The following is an 18,061-nucleotide window of genomic DNA, read 5'->3' as shown; positions in this document are numbered from 1 at the left end:
ACAAAATAAGGCAAAAATCAACATAAACACGAGAACCAGTTACATGATCAGTTACATGAAAGTGTGTAAACGAACATAGAGAAACATAACAAAACTGTTGAACATAGGACTTACGGCTATAATCAGGGCACTCGTTTGGATAATAAGCCAGATGATCATCAAAATCACGCACAAACCAAGACATTGTTGTAATGGGTTTCAATCGATCAAGAACCAGGTGACTAAGCTACATGTGTGTTTTTGTGTGTTGATGGCTGCGGTAATAAAGATGTAGGAATGATATTAAAGGCGGGATTGCCTTTCTTTATGGCGCCTTTTAAGCCAATTTGCAGTTACATCACTGCTGTTTGAAGACTTTTGCAATGGATTTAACAGACACTTAATGACAAGTACACACTTTGCAGACTTTCTAAAATATTAGGTACACATATTGCATTCTTGAAACATTGAGTACACACAGTGTATTAAAGGCAAACTCTGAGTACACATAATGCATTTTACTCTACATACTATTATCTAAATGAATGAATTTCAAATTAGAAAGACATATAAAAATATATATTTTAAAATTAATATTACTAGAAAAACAAATAAATTGAAAAAAAAGTATTTCATTACTAACTTTTAATTTATAATTATATAAATTGAGTCGATAAACACTCGTCGATAAGTTATTACACGAGTTTAAAAATCGTGAGTCACTTACGAGTAGTCACTCAGGCAAAGCCTCTATATATATATATATAAATGAATATTTTTTTCAGAAGAGGATTGGAAATTAAAACCAAAAAAAACATAAATTAAAACTGCACCTGCAGAAAATTGACTTCTCGACTGTGAGCAAGAGAGGAAATAAAAAAATTCTACTTTAAACAGCAGCATCTGCAAAACAGTCTAGCATTGTTTAATCCATCCATTCGCAAAGATTAAAGCTTATTTAATTGGTTTACATATATATTTCAAATCAGAAACACATTTTGCATTCTTGCCTAATGTATAAATGTACAATATGACTATTTGCAATATCCAGACTTCTAATTACAGGACATTGCCTACTGCTATAACCAGGTTATGGAAATAAACAGGATCAGTAATAACTTCAAAAAAGGACTGCAGTTGGTTTCATGATTGTTGTTCCCACTCTTGAATTGCATAATAAAGCGCGGAATTAGGTAGTAAGTCACAGTGATCGAGCATAAGGTTTGTCATTGGCGATGTCTTATGGCCACTGTTCAACCATCCCTTTATAGCATCTGCCTCGTATGTAAAACCATCTGCTGCTATGTACGGATCTTTCATGACTTCCTGCAAATTCAAAAGTTAACAGCAATTTAACTTGATATCAGGTTCGAGAGAATAAATAAACAAAAGAAACCAACTCTTTTTGTAAGGTGAACTGTGGTCATCGATAGAATGAATAAATAATAGGGTACTGTGTAGCTGTCCTGGTCCTTACCGTAAATTAAATAATTGGATCCATGTAGAGAACATGTACATAACATACATCGCAAATCATGGTTGTAAGTTATTACCTGGAAAATAGGACAGACAAAATGGGAGGGAATTCGACGCTTTCCCTCGGTGCCTAGAGAGGCAGGTGCACAGAGATTTCTCATCGGCTGGATCATTCTCCATATATCAGAAATGATGTTTGGACGATTCACTCTCTTCTCTTCGCAACATCTTAATGCCAAGAGAGCTGCCTGTTTTGCCAGCTCAGGAGGCCAATCTCCAGCGGAAATGTCCAAAACTGTTTCGAAATTCCCATTTTCTAATGCACATTTCACATCCTTCACAATCCCCGATGCTTGCATCCTCCCAGTTAATAGTTGTAACAAAACAATTCCAAATGAGTACACATCTGATTCTGTAGTAAGCTGTCCAGTCTCGTAAAATTCAGGATCCACATAAACAGAAGCCTCTAAGCCTATACAATTGCTTGTGTTGTGGTTTCTACCTTCATGGCTGATAAAGCGATAATATCCCATTTTACTAAGTTTACCAACATAATTAGAATCAAGGAGGATGTTGGTGAGCTTTATGTTCCCATGGACAATGCAAGGACTGCTAGAGTGGAGAAAGGCAAGACCAGAGCAAATATCAATGACCATTCTTACTCGACTTTGCCATGGAAGAGGTGGCATTTTTTTCTCACAAACCAGGCGATCCTTAAGGTTTCCATTTTCACAATACTCGTATACAAGGGATCTAGATTCTGGACAGATGCCAATCAGTTGTACAAGGTTCGGGTGCCTCACCCTACCCAGAACGCCTGCCTGCATTAACCAACATAACAAAGAATAGATGTCAAAGGAGATGATTCGTTCAAGCAGTGAGAAAAATGAAACAGAAACCTATTACACTTGAGATTCAATATATTATAGGGAGAAAATAAGAAGTGCTTTTACATTAACCCTTGAATTCCATCTTTCTAAAGACTGAGATAAACAATGCAGGTTGGATCTACTTATTTAGACCACATCCTATTAATGGATCCTCAGCAAACGTGACATATCCAAGAAACACAATTAAAACAATAGGTACAGGTTATCGATATGTTCATTTGATTCCATAATGATACCAAACAGTTTTAAATTACCATGTACAGCATCATGCTACATACTATATATATATTATATATATATATATATTGTGCATGAATAAGGACTTCAAATGGACTGCAACATCAAGTGATCCGATATACAGTATCATGCTCACCTAATGTTACTGATTCAGCTCGCTTAAAGAACCACGCAAAATTATAAACTTATGATGATCATAACTATAGCCTACAATGTGAGATTTCGACCTTTCATTTCATCATTTCATACGATTAATCTGGAGAAATTCTGCAAGAGCGTTTGCTTTAAGATTATTATTTTGTTACTTTATAAAAGAATTTTACCTCAAATTCAAATTCCAGATCACTTTGGGAACCATGCGAAGGCAACATCTTGATAGCAACCTTTACATGTCGAAGAACGCCCTTATAAAAACATCCAGACTTTCCTTCTCCTATCTTCAAGGATGGGTCGAAGTTCTGAGTAGCCTCAATTATCTCCAAGAAAGGTAATATGAAGAATTGCGAGCAGCTTAAGCCCACAGTGTCCTCCGGATTTCTTTTTAGGTCTTTGACTTCCCCTGTGGCCATTTCACATTCCATTTGCAATTCATCTCGTTGTTCCCTAAACTTGATCAATAAATCAACAGCTTGAATAATTTTCTCCTCTAGTTCCTTCTCCAGATGATGAGACTCTGTGATTTGACTCTCTAACACTGGTGTTTGCTCCCGGATTACTTGAAGTTCTTTTATGCACTGAAGGTGTTGATTCTTCATGCTTTCTATTTCTTGTCTTTGTTTAGCTAACATTTCTTCCAGTTCTTCTCTTTCGCTGGTCTCCTTCATGCATATACTTGTTGATGTGTCAGCCTAAAACACAGTGCCAAGGAAGATACATTATAAACAAATTGTATGCATTTGCCAGAGCTTTGGCATGCGGAATTTATAATACTGTAATTTAACTAGTGATATTTGAAGAAAAAAAGATTGATGTTAAATTAAAAAGCTATTTAATTTTTTTTAATATAAATTAAAAAAATTTTGATATATATAATAATGTAGTTTTTATAAATAAGTATATTTTACAAAAAAATTTGAGAGAGAAGTACTAATTATATATGAAACAAAATTCTGTTTTATATAATATATAACAGAAAAGCATAGCATCCATCAGACAAATTTTATTATTTAGTTCTTTTTTGTGCACTTTTTGAGGTGTATAACTAAGTAATTAGTATTAATATTGAATTTTATTTAAAAAAATGATTACTGTGCATATTAGTGATATATTACACGAAAGAGTTTACCGCATCTATAAGAGAATCTAATCTAGCAAAATGAAGGGCATAAGAATTAGCAGTATGCACGAATTACCATTTCAAATATCTAGTTCTTGCAATTACAAGGATAAGCATCTTGTTGACTATTCAGATGTAGATGTTAAGAATATTAGGACTACACTATGTAAACTGAAATAAGGGGCCTTCTGCTTCAGGGTATTTCAACCCGGTTCATGTGAAAGGAAGAGCTATTCCCATTTTCTAGTGTTAGAGCCGAGGTATTTTGATTGGTTAAAAAAGGGAACTCATCCGTTTTCACCAGGAAAGCCCTTCCCCAGGCACTACCCACATGCCCCGAAGGATTCCAAATCTCATTCAATTGATTCTCATTCATGGTATAAAAGACCCTGTGTATTGATTTGGTAAAGTCCTTCCGATTCCAGTGTGAACGAAACACCATTTTTGAAGTCACTCCCATTGCCCATCAACAATCCAAACACCTCCCAAGACTTAGACATCATTATTTCATAATGCGCTACAGAAGGCATTTTATTGCAGATATCTGAAGGCTATGTCAATACAGAGATTAATTTATGCATGGGCACTTAAAAGAGGTCCTAGGAGACACAGCTGGACTAGCAACTGTACAAATGAATCCTATATAATCTCCCAGTCCTACAGGGATAGGCATTATATTAGTTTCCTTTTGCCGTATTAGAAAATCACTATGAGATTATTTTAATTAGGATTCTACATTCTTAGTAAGTCGATTTATTATTTTTAGCAGGTTCATAATCTTCATTTTCTTACACTTTTATTTTATGAAGTTATTGGTAAATAGAGGGTTCTATATGTGCTTTTCCTCCACTCTTTCTATCTAAGGCCCATTATTTTTAAGTTATTACTACCTATAGCATCATATCATAATAAAAAAGAACAAATACACACACAACTACACAAGAAATTTATAAGGTGACTAAAAATATATATATGAGTTGTACCTTGTGTAAGGCCTCCCTGGCATCCTCTTCCGCATTCCATCTTTTGATTGACTCTTCAAATGCTGCTTGCTTTGACTTCTCAGCAAGTGTAGTAGCATACTCTAGTTTATGATACAGGTCACTGGTTCCTTGACCTTGAGGACTTTCTGCCTAAGTATTAGAGCAATATGAAATTATGCAAGTCACAATAAAATATCCTAAATGCAATAAATGAAATCATGTTGAGTTTGTGATCTTTCTAAAGTATGTACACACCAGCAAATTGGCAGGCGATGAACGAAACAGAAACTCAGGGGGCTCATCAGGTAACGCTAAAGTTAAATTATCTTCTTTAGTTTCAACAATCATCAAAGCGGTTGACGTAGGATTATCAATAACTTTTAAATCATTTAGACGCTCCAAAGACTCTGACTCATCAGCGTATTCATATGCATCCCCTATATCATCTGGTTGTAATGGGGCTCCCCTGGTATTTGTTTTAGAAGATATAGTCTCAAAGCGCTCAATCTTGGAAGTAACATTAGCAGGCCTTTCCCAGTCAAAGAAACATGGTATTTGTTAGTAAATTAAAAGATTACACCAAATTATGCAAGAAAACTCTGAAATGGGTACATAACAATGCAAGTTTTCTAAGAAAAACCTAAATCGTGTAACAAGGTTAGCAAGTTGGTTAACATAACCTATTTAGTCAATATATCTCATACCTGCTGCAAATAAGAAATCCTTTGCATGTGAACCAAATTTGACAGTAAACCGGAGCTTTTTTGTATACGTAGATTGCTTTCTTGGATTTTAGTTCTGAATGCTTCCTGCAATCTTAATAGAATAAGTCAGTTGCTAAAAGGAGCAAATAAGTTCAAAATGATATATTATCATGGTCATGTAAATTTAGCAGAAGAGTTTGAAATACTAAAGTTAGCACATGGGCATTGCAGCATACAAAGACATTTGGTGGTGTAACAACTTACAGCAGCAAACTCATTGCAAAAACTGAAATCTTATCATAAATATTCCTTCCATTTACTAAAGAACAACAGTGTTTATTAAAATGATGTGATTTCTCACTTATACCCTATACAGTAACTTAATGGTTTGATAGTAATCTATATTTCTCTATAATGTACCTTCACCAATATCCTAGTAGTAAATCATTTGCCTTTCAATCATCCAAAAGCAAAAAAAAATGAATAGAACTATAGAAGAAACAAACTGTACAAGTGATAACTCTGTATTATTTTGGGATATGATGAATAGCAGTAACCATGCTTCTAGTGTTTTATGAAGGCGAAATATTGGCCGTATATCAACAGTTATCTAAAGAGATAAGTGTTCTATAATGATACAATTGTGCAAGAAATTAGAAACATTATCACAATGATTAAACTGTAACTCAAACAGATGCTTCATACTTTGAATATTGTTTCTCTGTTGCTGCTCCCATGACAAGCCACCTTATGCGTTTCTGAGCAATTATGTGCACTATACCATCATCAACTCTCTCCATTTCAATCCACATCTTACCTGCCTGCACCCACAGAAGCACAAAGGTTGATATGTACAGCAATAAACAAATGAATGTCATTAAACTCTACAGCAGAAAGATTTGTAAGATTGATATTGACAATAAAATGCTGTTTTAGTTAATAATAATCAATGTGTATTCCATCCTTACCATTTACCATCATGACATTATGCCAGTAACTTATATAGATCAAACACTTAATTTGAGAGAAGAGTAGACTATAGCTACAAGATTGATATTGACGCTCTCAGCAACACAACTAATTTTGTGAAGCTATTTCAGAAAACAATACCTCTACTTTGTCAAGAACCAGAAGGTACTGATTCAGAAGTTTGTGCATCTTTTGTCGTTCAAGTTCTCGATAGGCCTTTGATGCCTGTTGCTTGAGTTTACTCGCAGAAAGTTTTTCATCAACTGAAAATAAAACAAATATATTAAAATATTCTTAAAGTGTTGTATTAAACTGATCTAAACAACTCATCCCCGAAAAAAGAAGTCCAAGGAAATTGCAGATTATGAAAAACTCTACAGTCAGATGTTAAAGTCATCTTGAAGGCATGTATAAGAAAGAAGTCTTCTCTCTGATACCATAAATTAACATTAAAATAAAAGCTATAGAGATCTTACAAAAAGAAGATAAAAAAAAACAAAATATTACAACTGCTTGCATAGACGGTCGTCACACTCCTATTGAGTTATATTTGCTTGTTTTATGAACTACATGTACTGATTCGAATACATAAACTAAAATTGCAAAGTTAAGTAATCATAAATCTAAATTGTTTCTTGTTCGAAAGTCGATACAAAAGTTGTGATCCCAAAACTGTACAAAACCCCATCACATCACTATGAATATTAGTAAGCAGTTTTACATCTGTCTCCAGAATTTTCTTCTTGGTACCTTGCAAATTCGAATTGCTGTTATACTACTTACATCACTCATATCCCATTCCAAGTAATTTGTTCCTCTCGAGAACCTGTGACACAAGTATCTCTCACAAGTATCCTTAATTATATAAACTGAATACATACTAAAATTCTGTTGCCATTCAATTTCCTTGTCACAACTGCAGCACAACACCACATGCCATAAACCGTAACACAAACACCTAAAAAAATGTTCCGTAAATTCACAATGACAAGTGATATCTACAGAACTGCAGCGCACACTAATATAGAAAGCACAAATTAATTACTCGACCAGGCGATATACTAGGTATGTTTGGCTCAAATTAATTACCCAATTTCCACAACAAAATCCACAATTCATCATACAATCAGCTCAAATACATCATTCCAATCCAAATTAAATACAGATCATGATACGCGAATAATATAAAATCACGTTATAATTAAAAAAGAACTCACTGAAATGAAGGAATTGAGCAGGCTGATGAACATGCACAAGACAAATATTCCTACCAGCAAAATACTCCAAAGCCCATAACAAAGTTGATTTGCTCTCCTTCACATTCTTCCCCACCGCAACAAACACTGTGTTTTCGACATCACATGATCCTTCAAACTCAATCACTCCTTCACTCCCCATTCTTTTTAAACCAATCTTATCTTATGCAATCACAAAATTCACATTTATAAACGACTATTTCATTAATCACACTAAAACCCTAAAACTGAAATTGATTAAGACATGCAACTATTCAATTACTTACTAGGTAAGACATAACATATTGGTCTCCTACTTGCAGAAAAAAAGGGTTGCTTAAGAGTTTGTGATGTGCTTTAAGAATATAATAATACTATGTAGTATGTGTGTAAAAGGTTTGTTTGTGATAAACTTTCATATGTAGAATTTGTATGTATGTATTGGAGATAGAGATGTGTATGCATATGTAAGCATTAATAGGATGTAAGAAATTGTTTTTGCTTTCCTTTTTATCCTCATTTAGGACATGGCTTCTTTTTTTTGCATCGAGAAAGCTCGATATTACAGAAACTATGACACGTGTTGAGTTGTTATTGGTTGGAAGCTCTGACTCCCGCGGCTTACTTGGTAGTTTACCGATCTAGACTTTAGAAGCAAAGTCTTTATGGGAAAAAGAATCTTTTACTATATGTGTTCATATTTATTTACATTTTCTTATTTTACTTAAAAATTACAAATTGCTATTGTTATTCTATCAGGCTTACAAAATACTCTAGAAGTAAAAGCAAGTGCTAAAACTTTCCTTATTTTAAACAAAAGCAACTTGGTAGACTTTATTCCTGAATTTACTGAACTGCAATTTCACAACTCTATAATGTTGAAGAAAAACGTCCCAAAATACTTAATTAGGCCACTTGAAGTAAATAGTACAATTCAGGGGCATACTTGTAATTAGTTGGTCAAAAATTTCAATTACAAAGCCCCCGTATATATTAAAAATAAATTAATGGTAAATCCTCGTGTGCACTGATAAATTACTTTCATTGATAAAAAATTTGTAGCTGTTCTGGTGACATTGAACAGATAATGTCAGGCAAGTTTTAATGCATATATATCAACATAAGTAAATTGCTTTCTCCTGATGTCTGAAGTTAATTTGTCTACTAAAAGCAATATTTTCTCCATCAACATTTACAGGCACCAGTCAGCAGGATATGGAAGAGCTTTGGATAGAGTCACATGAATAATTCATGGAAATATATAATCTACACTTCGATTAAATGAACTTTTTCATTCATGTTTGGCGGTGTTCCTTCCCAAAGTTCTGTTAACTCTCTTCTCATCCGTGATATAACTACTATGGGTCCAAGCGTAGATGGTACCTATATTCATTGTTATACAAAGGAAAATATCAGCAGTTTGTTCATGCTCCATTAATTTTCCCTATCTTAACAACGGAAAGTTATGCACTTGCATGAAGAAACATGGAACAAGATAATTCTAATCTACATAGTTCTATACAAGAAACATCTTATCGGCTAAAGGATTTCCAAGCCTCAAAAAATTAACATTCCCAATACTGATTGATATGTGAAGGCGAAGCCAACTGTAAACTTTTTGCTGTAAACTGAAAAAGTTTATAAGGAAAACCCCCTGCCTTTGTTCAAGTACAAATAAAATTGGGTAAGAGGGAGGGGGAGAGCATTCTAGACATAGGAGATACTTCTTAATCAATACCAACAGCACAGGTACACGATGACATACCAGATACAGCAGGGCCGGTTGAGGAGAGTGTGTCAGAATACCAGCTGACAAAGCAGCTACCAGACCAATTGCATATCCAGAGAGGGCATACCAGATGTATTTATGTCCTTTAGAAGACTGTATATCCAAGGGACTCACAGATACTTTCCCCTTTCTATGATCAAAACAAAGGACTAATGCCAAAAGCATCGAAGGAATAGCCTGTCAAATCAGAAAATTTGACAACGTAAGCAAATTTTTAAAAAAATTATTCAAGTTGGAATCAAGCAAAACAATTATTCAAGTTGGAATAGAGCAAAACTCAAAAAATTCTTGCAAAATTACTTTGCAAATCTGGAGAACTAAATGAAAAAATAAGTAAATTCTACTGTATTAACTCTTGTATGGACCACTGGTAGAACATTAACACAAACCACTTAATGACATACTTGACAAAAAAAATAATAAAAATTTAAACATTCCGATCTTTCTTTGACACGTGACTTGCTAGAATACAGTACCCAGACACTGCCAAAAGTTGAAGATAATGGGTGGTTACATGTACTTGATTACAAGAGATTCAATTCCGGGGATTATTACTATTAAAATATGATAAAGAATACATTCAATCTATATCACAAAAACACAGGAGCTTGACACAGAAATTGCATTGCTTAAAAACTTCAAATCTAGACAAGAAACAGGTAAGCAAATCGTTGAATTGTAATCTAAACAAAGCACCAGATTTCAGTAACACCTAACAATATGATTAACTGGAAACACAACGACATGCAACAATTTAGTTTATGAAGCAGGATTAAGCACCCAAAATTTATGTAGACAACTAGAGAAACTGAAAAAAGATGATTTTACCATGTCCCCAAGACCAAGCATCATGAAGTCACTAGCAGTATTTCCGGGAACAATACCACCTAACAAATTCCTTGGGAACACAATCTTAACCGGCAACTCCAGCTTTTTTGTAATCAATTGCAGCCCAGGAAGACTCAAGCTATTAGCTACTGTGTGAACAGGGTTTGATGCTTGCTGAGTAGCTACTGAAACCATCACATTTGCGCCAAAAATTCTTTCCGAGTAAAATACCCAAAATATGTCATAAACGAACAAACAAACAAGGAGCATTGCACAAATTTTAATGTTGGGAAGACGCACATGACTCACAAATGCAACACAAAGAGAGATTCCCAACAAGTTGTTTAACAACCAATGCCCAGAAATTAGCCATGCTACAACAATTCCAGTGCATAGCAACACAAGAAGCCCTTCAAACCGTGTAAATGGCTTGTAGCAACACCGAGATACGAGTGGGTCAGCCAAACCCAAACGTGACTTCAGATAAGCAATAAAAGGTGACAGAAAGAAGTACAGAGATGTTCCGGATGCAATAGTAGTGAAAACAGTGAGGAGTTGTGAAACAGAAGAGAATAAGTAGAACATCAAAAGCAAGCTACAAGAGCTCATTACAGGTATCATAAGGGCTTGTGATCTGTCCAAAGTGATGGTTGCCTCTGACATGTCACGATTTCGCTCCATATCTTTCCCATAATTTAACGCACGGAAAGCAGATCCAAATGTAACAGCCACCGCAGTCAAAATGAGAGTGAAGGGAGCCGGCTCTAACAAGTATACAAGCTTCCACAAAGGTTCCATCTCAAAATTCTCTAAATGACTTTTGCCTACTTGATTAATAATTCGCCTCTAAATTCTAATGAAGCTTTAAGCTTGCTATTTCTTCAGGTGCGTTAATAAAAACATCAAAAGCACCCTTAGCATCTAGCCACGCTCCTACAAGTAACTAACGACTGCAAGAAACCCAGACAGCCTGCAAAGCAATCCAAAACCAAAAGCTCGATTAGAAGTTGTATGGAATGCACTCCAACACAATGCGATATCCAAACACCACAAGGAAAATTATTTACTATTCACTTAGTTTTTCATCAATATAGCTTACCTACATCGTAACTCCAAAGCGCAATAACAAAATCCTTGATTAAATATGTTCTACATCAGGGATCGATGTTTTGGTCAATGGACTAACTAGACTAAAAACTAACAGAGTAAAGGTATACAATATTCCCCAAAATATAAATCATCTTGAAATGTATATCAACACTATATCCACATACTATTTCCGACTTCCGATAAAAATATAAACCTAAATCAACAAAATTATGCCGAAGCAGAAAAATATTTTTGAGAATCGAATAGTTCAACTCTCGAAACTACAACAAAACACAAAAATGTGAATATCTAGGGCTTGCAAATAGAAGCACAATCGAAATATTCACCTCCCACACTACAATCATTACATATTTATCTCAAATTCAAAAAACAGGAGCTGAAAATAAACGAATTATCAATTGTAAAATCAAGAAATGAGATTAAACAGGTGATTGATCAGCTTAGTGGATCTAACATGAAGCAATCGAAAATTAATTAAATAATTTAAAATTTAAAATTGAAAAGGATTATATAGAATGATGAAAGATCAGATGGACTTACATTGGACTTGAAAAATATGGCAGCAAAATTGTTGATGAGGGGTGTAGTACAAATAAAGCTCCGTTATTGTGAAGATTTCAGTTTTGACCCGTTTTTACGGGTTATGATATTATTCTTACTTTCTTAATTTACTCACTACGCTTTGCTTTTCTCTTTTTCGGCAACTATTTATTTTTCCGATTTATATTTCAGAATTGTTACATTTTATTTAAGTAAATACGATAATAACCTTGTGATTTTATGATTAAATTGCATCATGAAATAATGTAATCAACAGCTTTTATTTCAACTTGAAAATATGTAATAAATAATATACGAGACAAGATAAGAGTCCGACGAAAACAACTTTTAGAGCATCTACCACCATATAAAATAATTATCTAAAAATCATTAATATATATTATAATTAAAAAATATAAAGATTATGTAAAAAAAATCCATCTCCAATGGCACATTCCTCTTTGTTTATAAATATAACCTCTTGATGTTGACCACTACATACATGTAATAAATCTTTACAAAAATTTCTAATCATTTATTAACATATTGAAATAATATATTTTATTTATAACAACATAAAATTTTAATAACATACTATTTTTAAAATATCTTACAGGTACAACAAATTTTACATATGGTTGTACATGTCCTCTTTAGTCAATCAATTATAACCAACAACATTGGAGATGTTCTTAACAAAAAAAGTCTTACATGACAACTATTATACATAATATATTATACATAATATATATAAATTTGGACACTCCTGCCATTTAAAACTCTTAGCTAAATTTATAGTCAATATCGATTAAATTTGTCGAATCTCACGAGAGTTGTAACAAAGCATTAAACATAAATTTAACATGATAACCACCTCCATTGAACCTCATTACCTCACATATTTAGAAAATTTTACATAATAATTATTTTATATTAATGTAACCAATCATTTTAACTAATATCATTATAAATACACTAAAAGCGTTATCCATGCAATAATAATGTTAAATTTTGTCAAGTTTTTATTATTTTAAAATTTTTATTTCTTTCGTTGTCAAATATAGTTGTTCTTTAGAAAAAGAGAAATAATGAGAATTCCAAAAAAAATTCCCAACTTTTTTTATGTGTCATATATAAAAAAGTAACTTTTTTATAATAATGTGGGATGAGTGTATGTAAATATGTGCTCCAAATAAAAAATCTACATGTGTCATGTCGTTATTTGGAAAAAATTTGGGGAAAATATTTGGAGAACCTGGTATTGTTCTTAGAAATTTTAATATATACTAGAAAATTAGACATATTTAAAGAGACTATTAGTTGACTTATAAATATTTTATTGTAAGTAGTTGCCTTATAAATATTATTAAATATCATGTTATAGTATTTTTAGAATAAGTTCAATGGTGATATTAAAGTTGGTGTTACTGCTATGATATACTTCTAATAAAAAAATTAACTACAACGAGATGTTAAACTTGGTGCTAAAATAACAAAATATTATATTTTGTGCTACATATATAACCAAGTATAAAGATGTTATAATTGTCAGGTAACCATGCACATAGTAAAACTAATTAATAATATAACAATAATAAACATCCTTGGGTACTTTAACATTAAATTATTGAATATCTTTATTTGGATATATTTCGTGCTATTTTACATGAAGGATGAGTTCAATGTTGGCACAAAAATTACTTTTTGATTTCAAATATTATATATATATATATATATATAATAGAGGAAATAGAGGGTTGGATGAGACATTTTATTCCATTTAAAAGTACTAATTTACCCCTCATTAATAAATATAAATAATTGTCAAATGTAATACCATGTATTATCACACCTAAGTCATTATTACGCCTTATTGATAAATAAAAATAATTGTCATATTTAATAACATATGTTAATTACGCCTAACTCATTAATATTAATAATTTTATATATGTTACCCATTTATTATTGAATATTAACAACCTATAATTAGATATCTAAAATTTAACAATATTTGCCTATATATATATATTAAATTCTTATTTTTTTTTGAAGACTCTATATAAAATAAATTTATTTTCAGCAAATAAATTTAATAGGTTATCTAATATGAGAACAACAATATTAGTGTATCAAACATTAAACCCAAAAAAATATAAGAGATATTCTCTTTGTATACTAATAAAAGAGCGGGTTTTGAGGGGGGTTTATAATAAAGTTGAGATTCTTATTATATGGTCAAATCAAATATAAATTAATATTAGTTTAAAGATTCTGAATATATATGATAAAATATTAAATATTAAGTTCATTACGGTTACAACAATGGTTTACAAATAGTAAAGTGATTCATATTTATTACATTAACCGGTTTAAAGTTTTTTTAGAGGTATATGTAAAAGATTTATAAGAATACTGTAGTGTTACATAAATCGGCAATTTCACTGATAAATCGTTGGAAGACAACCAAACGATATTATAGGGCAAAATCAGAGCATATAACATTTTCGCCATTTCCAGTCAAAATCGGCGATTTTCTTGTCAAAATTGGCGATTTTCATGTTAAAATGCGACGAATCAAACACACGATGAGGCTCTGCAGAGAAGAAAAGGAAAAAGAAATATACTCAGCCTTGAGTTGGTGAATAATAGCTATTTTAAATGAAGAAACCAGACGGCCAGCGAATGGAAACTGGAACTGGAAAGATAAGGGAAGAAGAAGAGAGAGGCACAAAGATGATTAAGACTCTTATTATTTAAATGAATAATGCACACAAAACAATGTTATAACTTGGTATGGATGTACCAATGATAACATGACAATTTTAAACATCTCAAGTATAATCATTTTACTTATATATTTTAAAAAGAATATAAAATATGTCCAATTTTCTTCCGATTTAACATTTCGATATATTCCTGATTTTTGATAAATCGCAAATCGGCAGTTCAACCGACTCAGTCCAATTTCCAATTTCTATAACAATGGATTACTGACCTAATTATTAATATATTTATCATAAAAAATGAATTAGATTGAAAAATGTATTCATATTGTCCATTGTACAATAGTATATTCAATATGTCGGCTTTCATATTTAATTATTACATTTTCAGCTAAGTAAATTAATAATTAGCTCATATTCATTGTATTTTGTATCATTAATCGTACCATGTAAACAACTGTAGTAACCCTTTAATTAACTCTGTAATATTTCATTTTTATGAGTTGTCTCTTATGAGTTGTAATTATTTTCATGAGAAATGCGTGCTTTCATTTGCATTATATTTTTGTCGTATGTTTCGATTTAATTTCCGCACATATTCAATTCATTTTGAGAGAAAACACGTTAAGCATGCCATTGATCTCAATTCTATTAAGAGAGATATTTAGTTAATCGATCAATTAGGAAGCAACATGAATATATCATCAATAATTACAGTCAAAATATGTAACACCCCCAAATCCGGGGTCGGGGATCCGGGTTGTCACGAGTTCCATTTCCCTTAATAACACCCAATCTTAATAATTACTCAACTACTCTGTACTGTGACCCCACAATAAACACACACACCACACGTTATAGTCTCAGAGATGAACATCCAAAAATAACCACAAGTCATTTTATTCCACAATTATATGCCAATACACCTTAAACAGGTTTCTGAATAAATTTACATTTCTTTGCCATTATTACAATTCATAAATATACATAATCTGATACATCAAAAGTTGAAAGCCTAGCCTATTGGTAGTTCCTACCTCAGCTATGGCGGCATCAGTGCTTCTAGAAAACTGCGGAACGTCTCCTAACCTCTTGCGAATCGGGAGCTTGGTCCGGTTCATCTTGTCTATCTGATGTTGTGTGATGAAAGAAGAAAGCAAGGGTGAGCAGCAAGCCCACCAAAATAATATGTATAATGATTAATAGTATATGAGCCTTCTCTTAGTACTCATGAAAGTCTTGGTCAAAAGAAATGAACCAAGTTGATATCTTAATGCGATGAAGTCGCAAAATATTCAGTATATATATATATACATATATACTTTTCAAAATATTGGAAGTCCTCTTCCATGCATAATATACACAAAGTCCCAGTGTATAACTGTATAAAAAATATCGTTGCAAGGTGATCTCATATATCTAACCTTGTCTCAATGTTTTTCTGAAAGTCTTTGTCATTCGTAAGATAATCATTTACTAGATATAAGTTTAAAAGATAAAGTTACAAGATACTCCAATATACTTATATCTTTTCTAAATACTACTTGAACTACCACCGTTCAAGTTATAATTAGTTCAAAAGTTCATCACATAGATGAGACTACAAGACCAGATTTGAATAGATTAAATCTTTAAAATATCATCAAAATAAAATGAAGTTACGAGATACTTCATTTGATGCAAACATCATTTTGAAAACTTGACCCTGCCAACACTCAACAATCGCCCAACCGTAGCCTTTCTGTCGAAGTGCTCTGGGTAGTGTTGCAGAAATATCCAATTGGATGATGAACTCATTACGGGAGTTTACCGCGCCAGGAAGACCACTTACGATGATCAGTCGTAGTAGTGCAACCCCACCATTTTCTACATGTAGAGGAGAACCTGTCGGATTTACTTGTCAACCGAACACTGAACTCCTAAGGAATGGACCGCCTTAGCGGAACTTCCAGGCCATTTGGGCCAATATAATAAGGCTGGGCCGGCGCTACTCGACCACTTACGCCACTCCTAGTTCAGATGAAATCCATGACTCTGAAACGTAAAGCTCGTCCCCCCTTTCCCCAAGTAGAAACTTGTTGATACGGCTCCACCAAGAAGTCGTATCTAGTTGGAAAGGAAAACTCACCGATATTTCCCAGGCGATGCCTGTTAATGGATTAACTTGTTCCAAGAATTTTACTTCCCGAGTATTGGGTAAGTAATCAAAAACTCTTTTATCAAGACAACAACCTTGTTGCGAATATAAAACACACCACAGAGCCGGATCCCTCAGGTTTTGAGCGAGTATTTAAATCCCCTTCGAAAGGAGGATCTTAAATATAAAAATGAGTTTTGGGATCCGCTCTAACTTTTAAAAATCATTTTGAAGACTCGCAAAACATTTTTAAGAATGTTTGGAGTGATGCTGATTTAACAAAATAAATCAGTCCCAATATATTAGAAAATATCTGAATATTATTATTTAAATAATATTCCCATAAAGAATAATCTTTATAAAAATAATTGAAGTAGAAGTATTAAAACTTATACTTGAAACGAGTAGCAAATAATCAAAGATATACTTATACGAAAGTAATATCTTTATTTGAATAATCAAAAATAAGTTTGATTATCGACACCTTATTCTTTAATACAATAAAGAATATTATTAAGTAATAAGCGGAGTCATAATACCTCAAATGAATACTATAAATAATATTCATAAAATAAAGGAGTCATACATCCTCAAATGAATATCCAAGTAATATTCAATAATAATATAAACTGAGTCATAAGCCCTCGAATGAATATTCAAATAATATTCAAATAATAAAATAAACTGAGTCATAAGCCCTCGAATGAATATTCAAATAATATTCAAATAATAAAATAAACTGAGTCATAAGCCCTCGAATGAATATTCAAAATAATATTCAATTAAGTAAAATAAAGGTATCGAATAAACCTTATTCGATCAATAGTTTTAAAAATTATATCCATATATATATATATATATATAATATACTCGGGAACATCGACTCCCGGTTTAGAAATATGTTCACCTTTTATCCCCTATACTAAGGGTATACGCAACTACTTGCTTATTTCTAGCATAGGTATTATGCAACTATAAGCATTGAAATCAACATATAGATAACCAGATTATGAAACAGACATGCATATATACCATATCAGCATGCTCCAATATATCGCAAAATTTGCTAATAACAATCATGCAATATCACAAGATAATGCATATACATATATTTACATCACAACAACAGTATAACGGGTAGAAAACTTGCCTGAGCGACTTGGGGGTGAGAAAGGCTCGGGA

At 32.5% G+C, this 18,061-nt stretch overlaps 2 protein-coding genes across 2 annotated transcripts; both read right to left on the bottom strand.

Moving 5' to 3' along the window:
- Nucleotides 1-848: 848 nt before the first annotated feature.
- LOC141708214 (U-box domain-containing protein 33) lies at nucleotides 849-8,632 on the bottom strand. Its single transcript, XM_074511720.1, has 10 exons — nucleotides 8,037-8,632; nucleotides 7,732-7,932; nucleotides 6,656-6,777; nucleotides 6,251-6,366; nucleotides 5,546-5,650; nucleotides 5,097-5,370; nucleotides 4,842-4,991; nucleotides 2,906-3,430; nucleotides 1,533-2,276; nucleotides 849-1,305 (listed from the first exon to the last, which is right to left on the bottom strand). The coding sequence occupies exons 2-10, from the start codon at nucleotides 7,910-7,912 to the stop codon at nucleotides 1,123-1,125; spliced, it is 2,400 nt and encodes a 799-aa protein (XP_074367821.1). The 5' UTR covers nucleotides 7,913-7,932; nucleotides 8,037-8,632; the 3' UTR covers nucleotides 849-1,122.
- Nucleotides 8,633-8,772: 140 nt separating this feature from the next.
- LOC141708215 (signal peptide peptidase-like 1) lies at nucleotides 8,773-12,171 on the bottom strand. Its single transcript, XM_074511721.1, has 4 exons — nucleotides 12,017-12,171; nucleotides 10,367-11,336; nucleotides 9,515-9,715; nucleotides 8,773-9,132 (listed from the first exon to the last, which is right to left on the bottom strand). The coding sequence occupies exons 2-4, from the start codon at nucleotides 11,162-11,164 to the stop codon at nucleotides 9,016-9,018; spliced, it is 1,116 nt and encodes a 371-aa protein (XP_074367822.1). The 5' UTR covers nucleotides 11,165-11,336; nucleotides 12,017-12,171; the 3' UTR covers nucleotides 8,773-9,015.
- Nucleotides 12,172-18,061: the final 5,890 nt, after the last annotated feature.

The sequence above is a fragment of the Apium graveolens genome, chromosome 2 (genome assembly GCF_009905375.1).
Source record: "Apium graveolens cultivar Ventura chromosome 2, ASM990537v1, whole genome shotgun sequence".
Lineage (NCBI taxonomy): Eukaryota > Viridiplantae > Streptophyta > Magnoliopsida > Apiales > Apiaceae > Apium > Apium graveolens.
The sequence above is the reverse complement of the archived record's forward strand: the minus strand, read 5'-3'. Positions and strand labels throughout refer to the sequence as shown.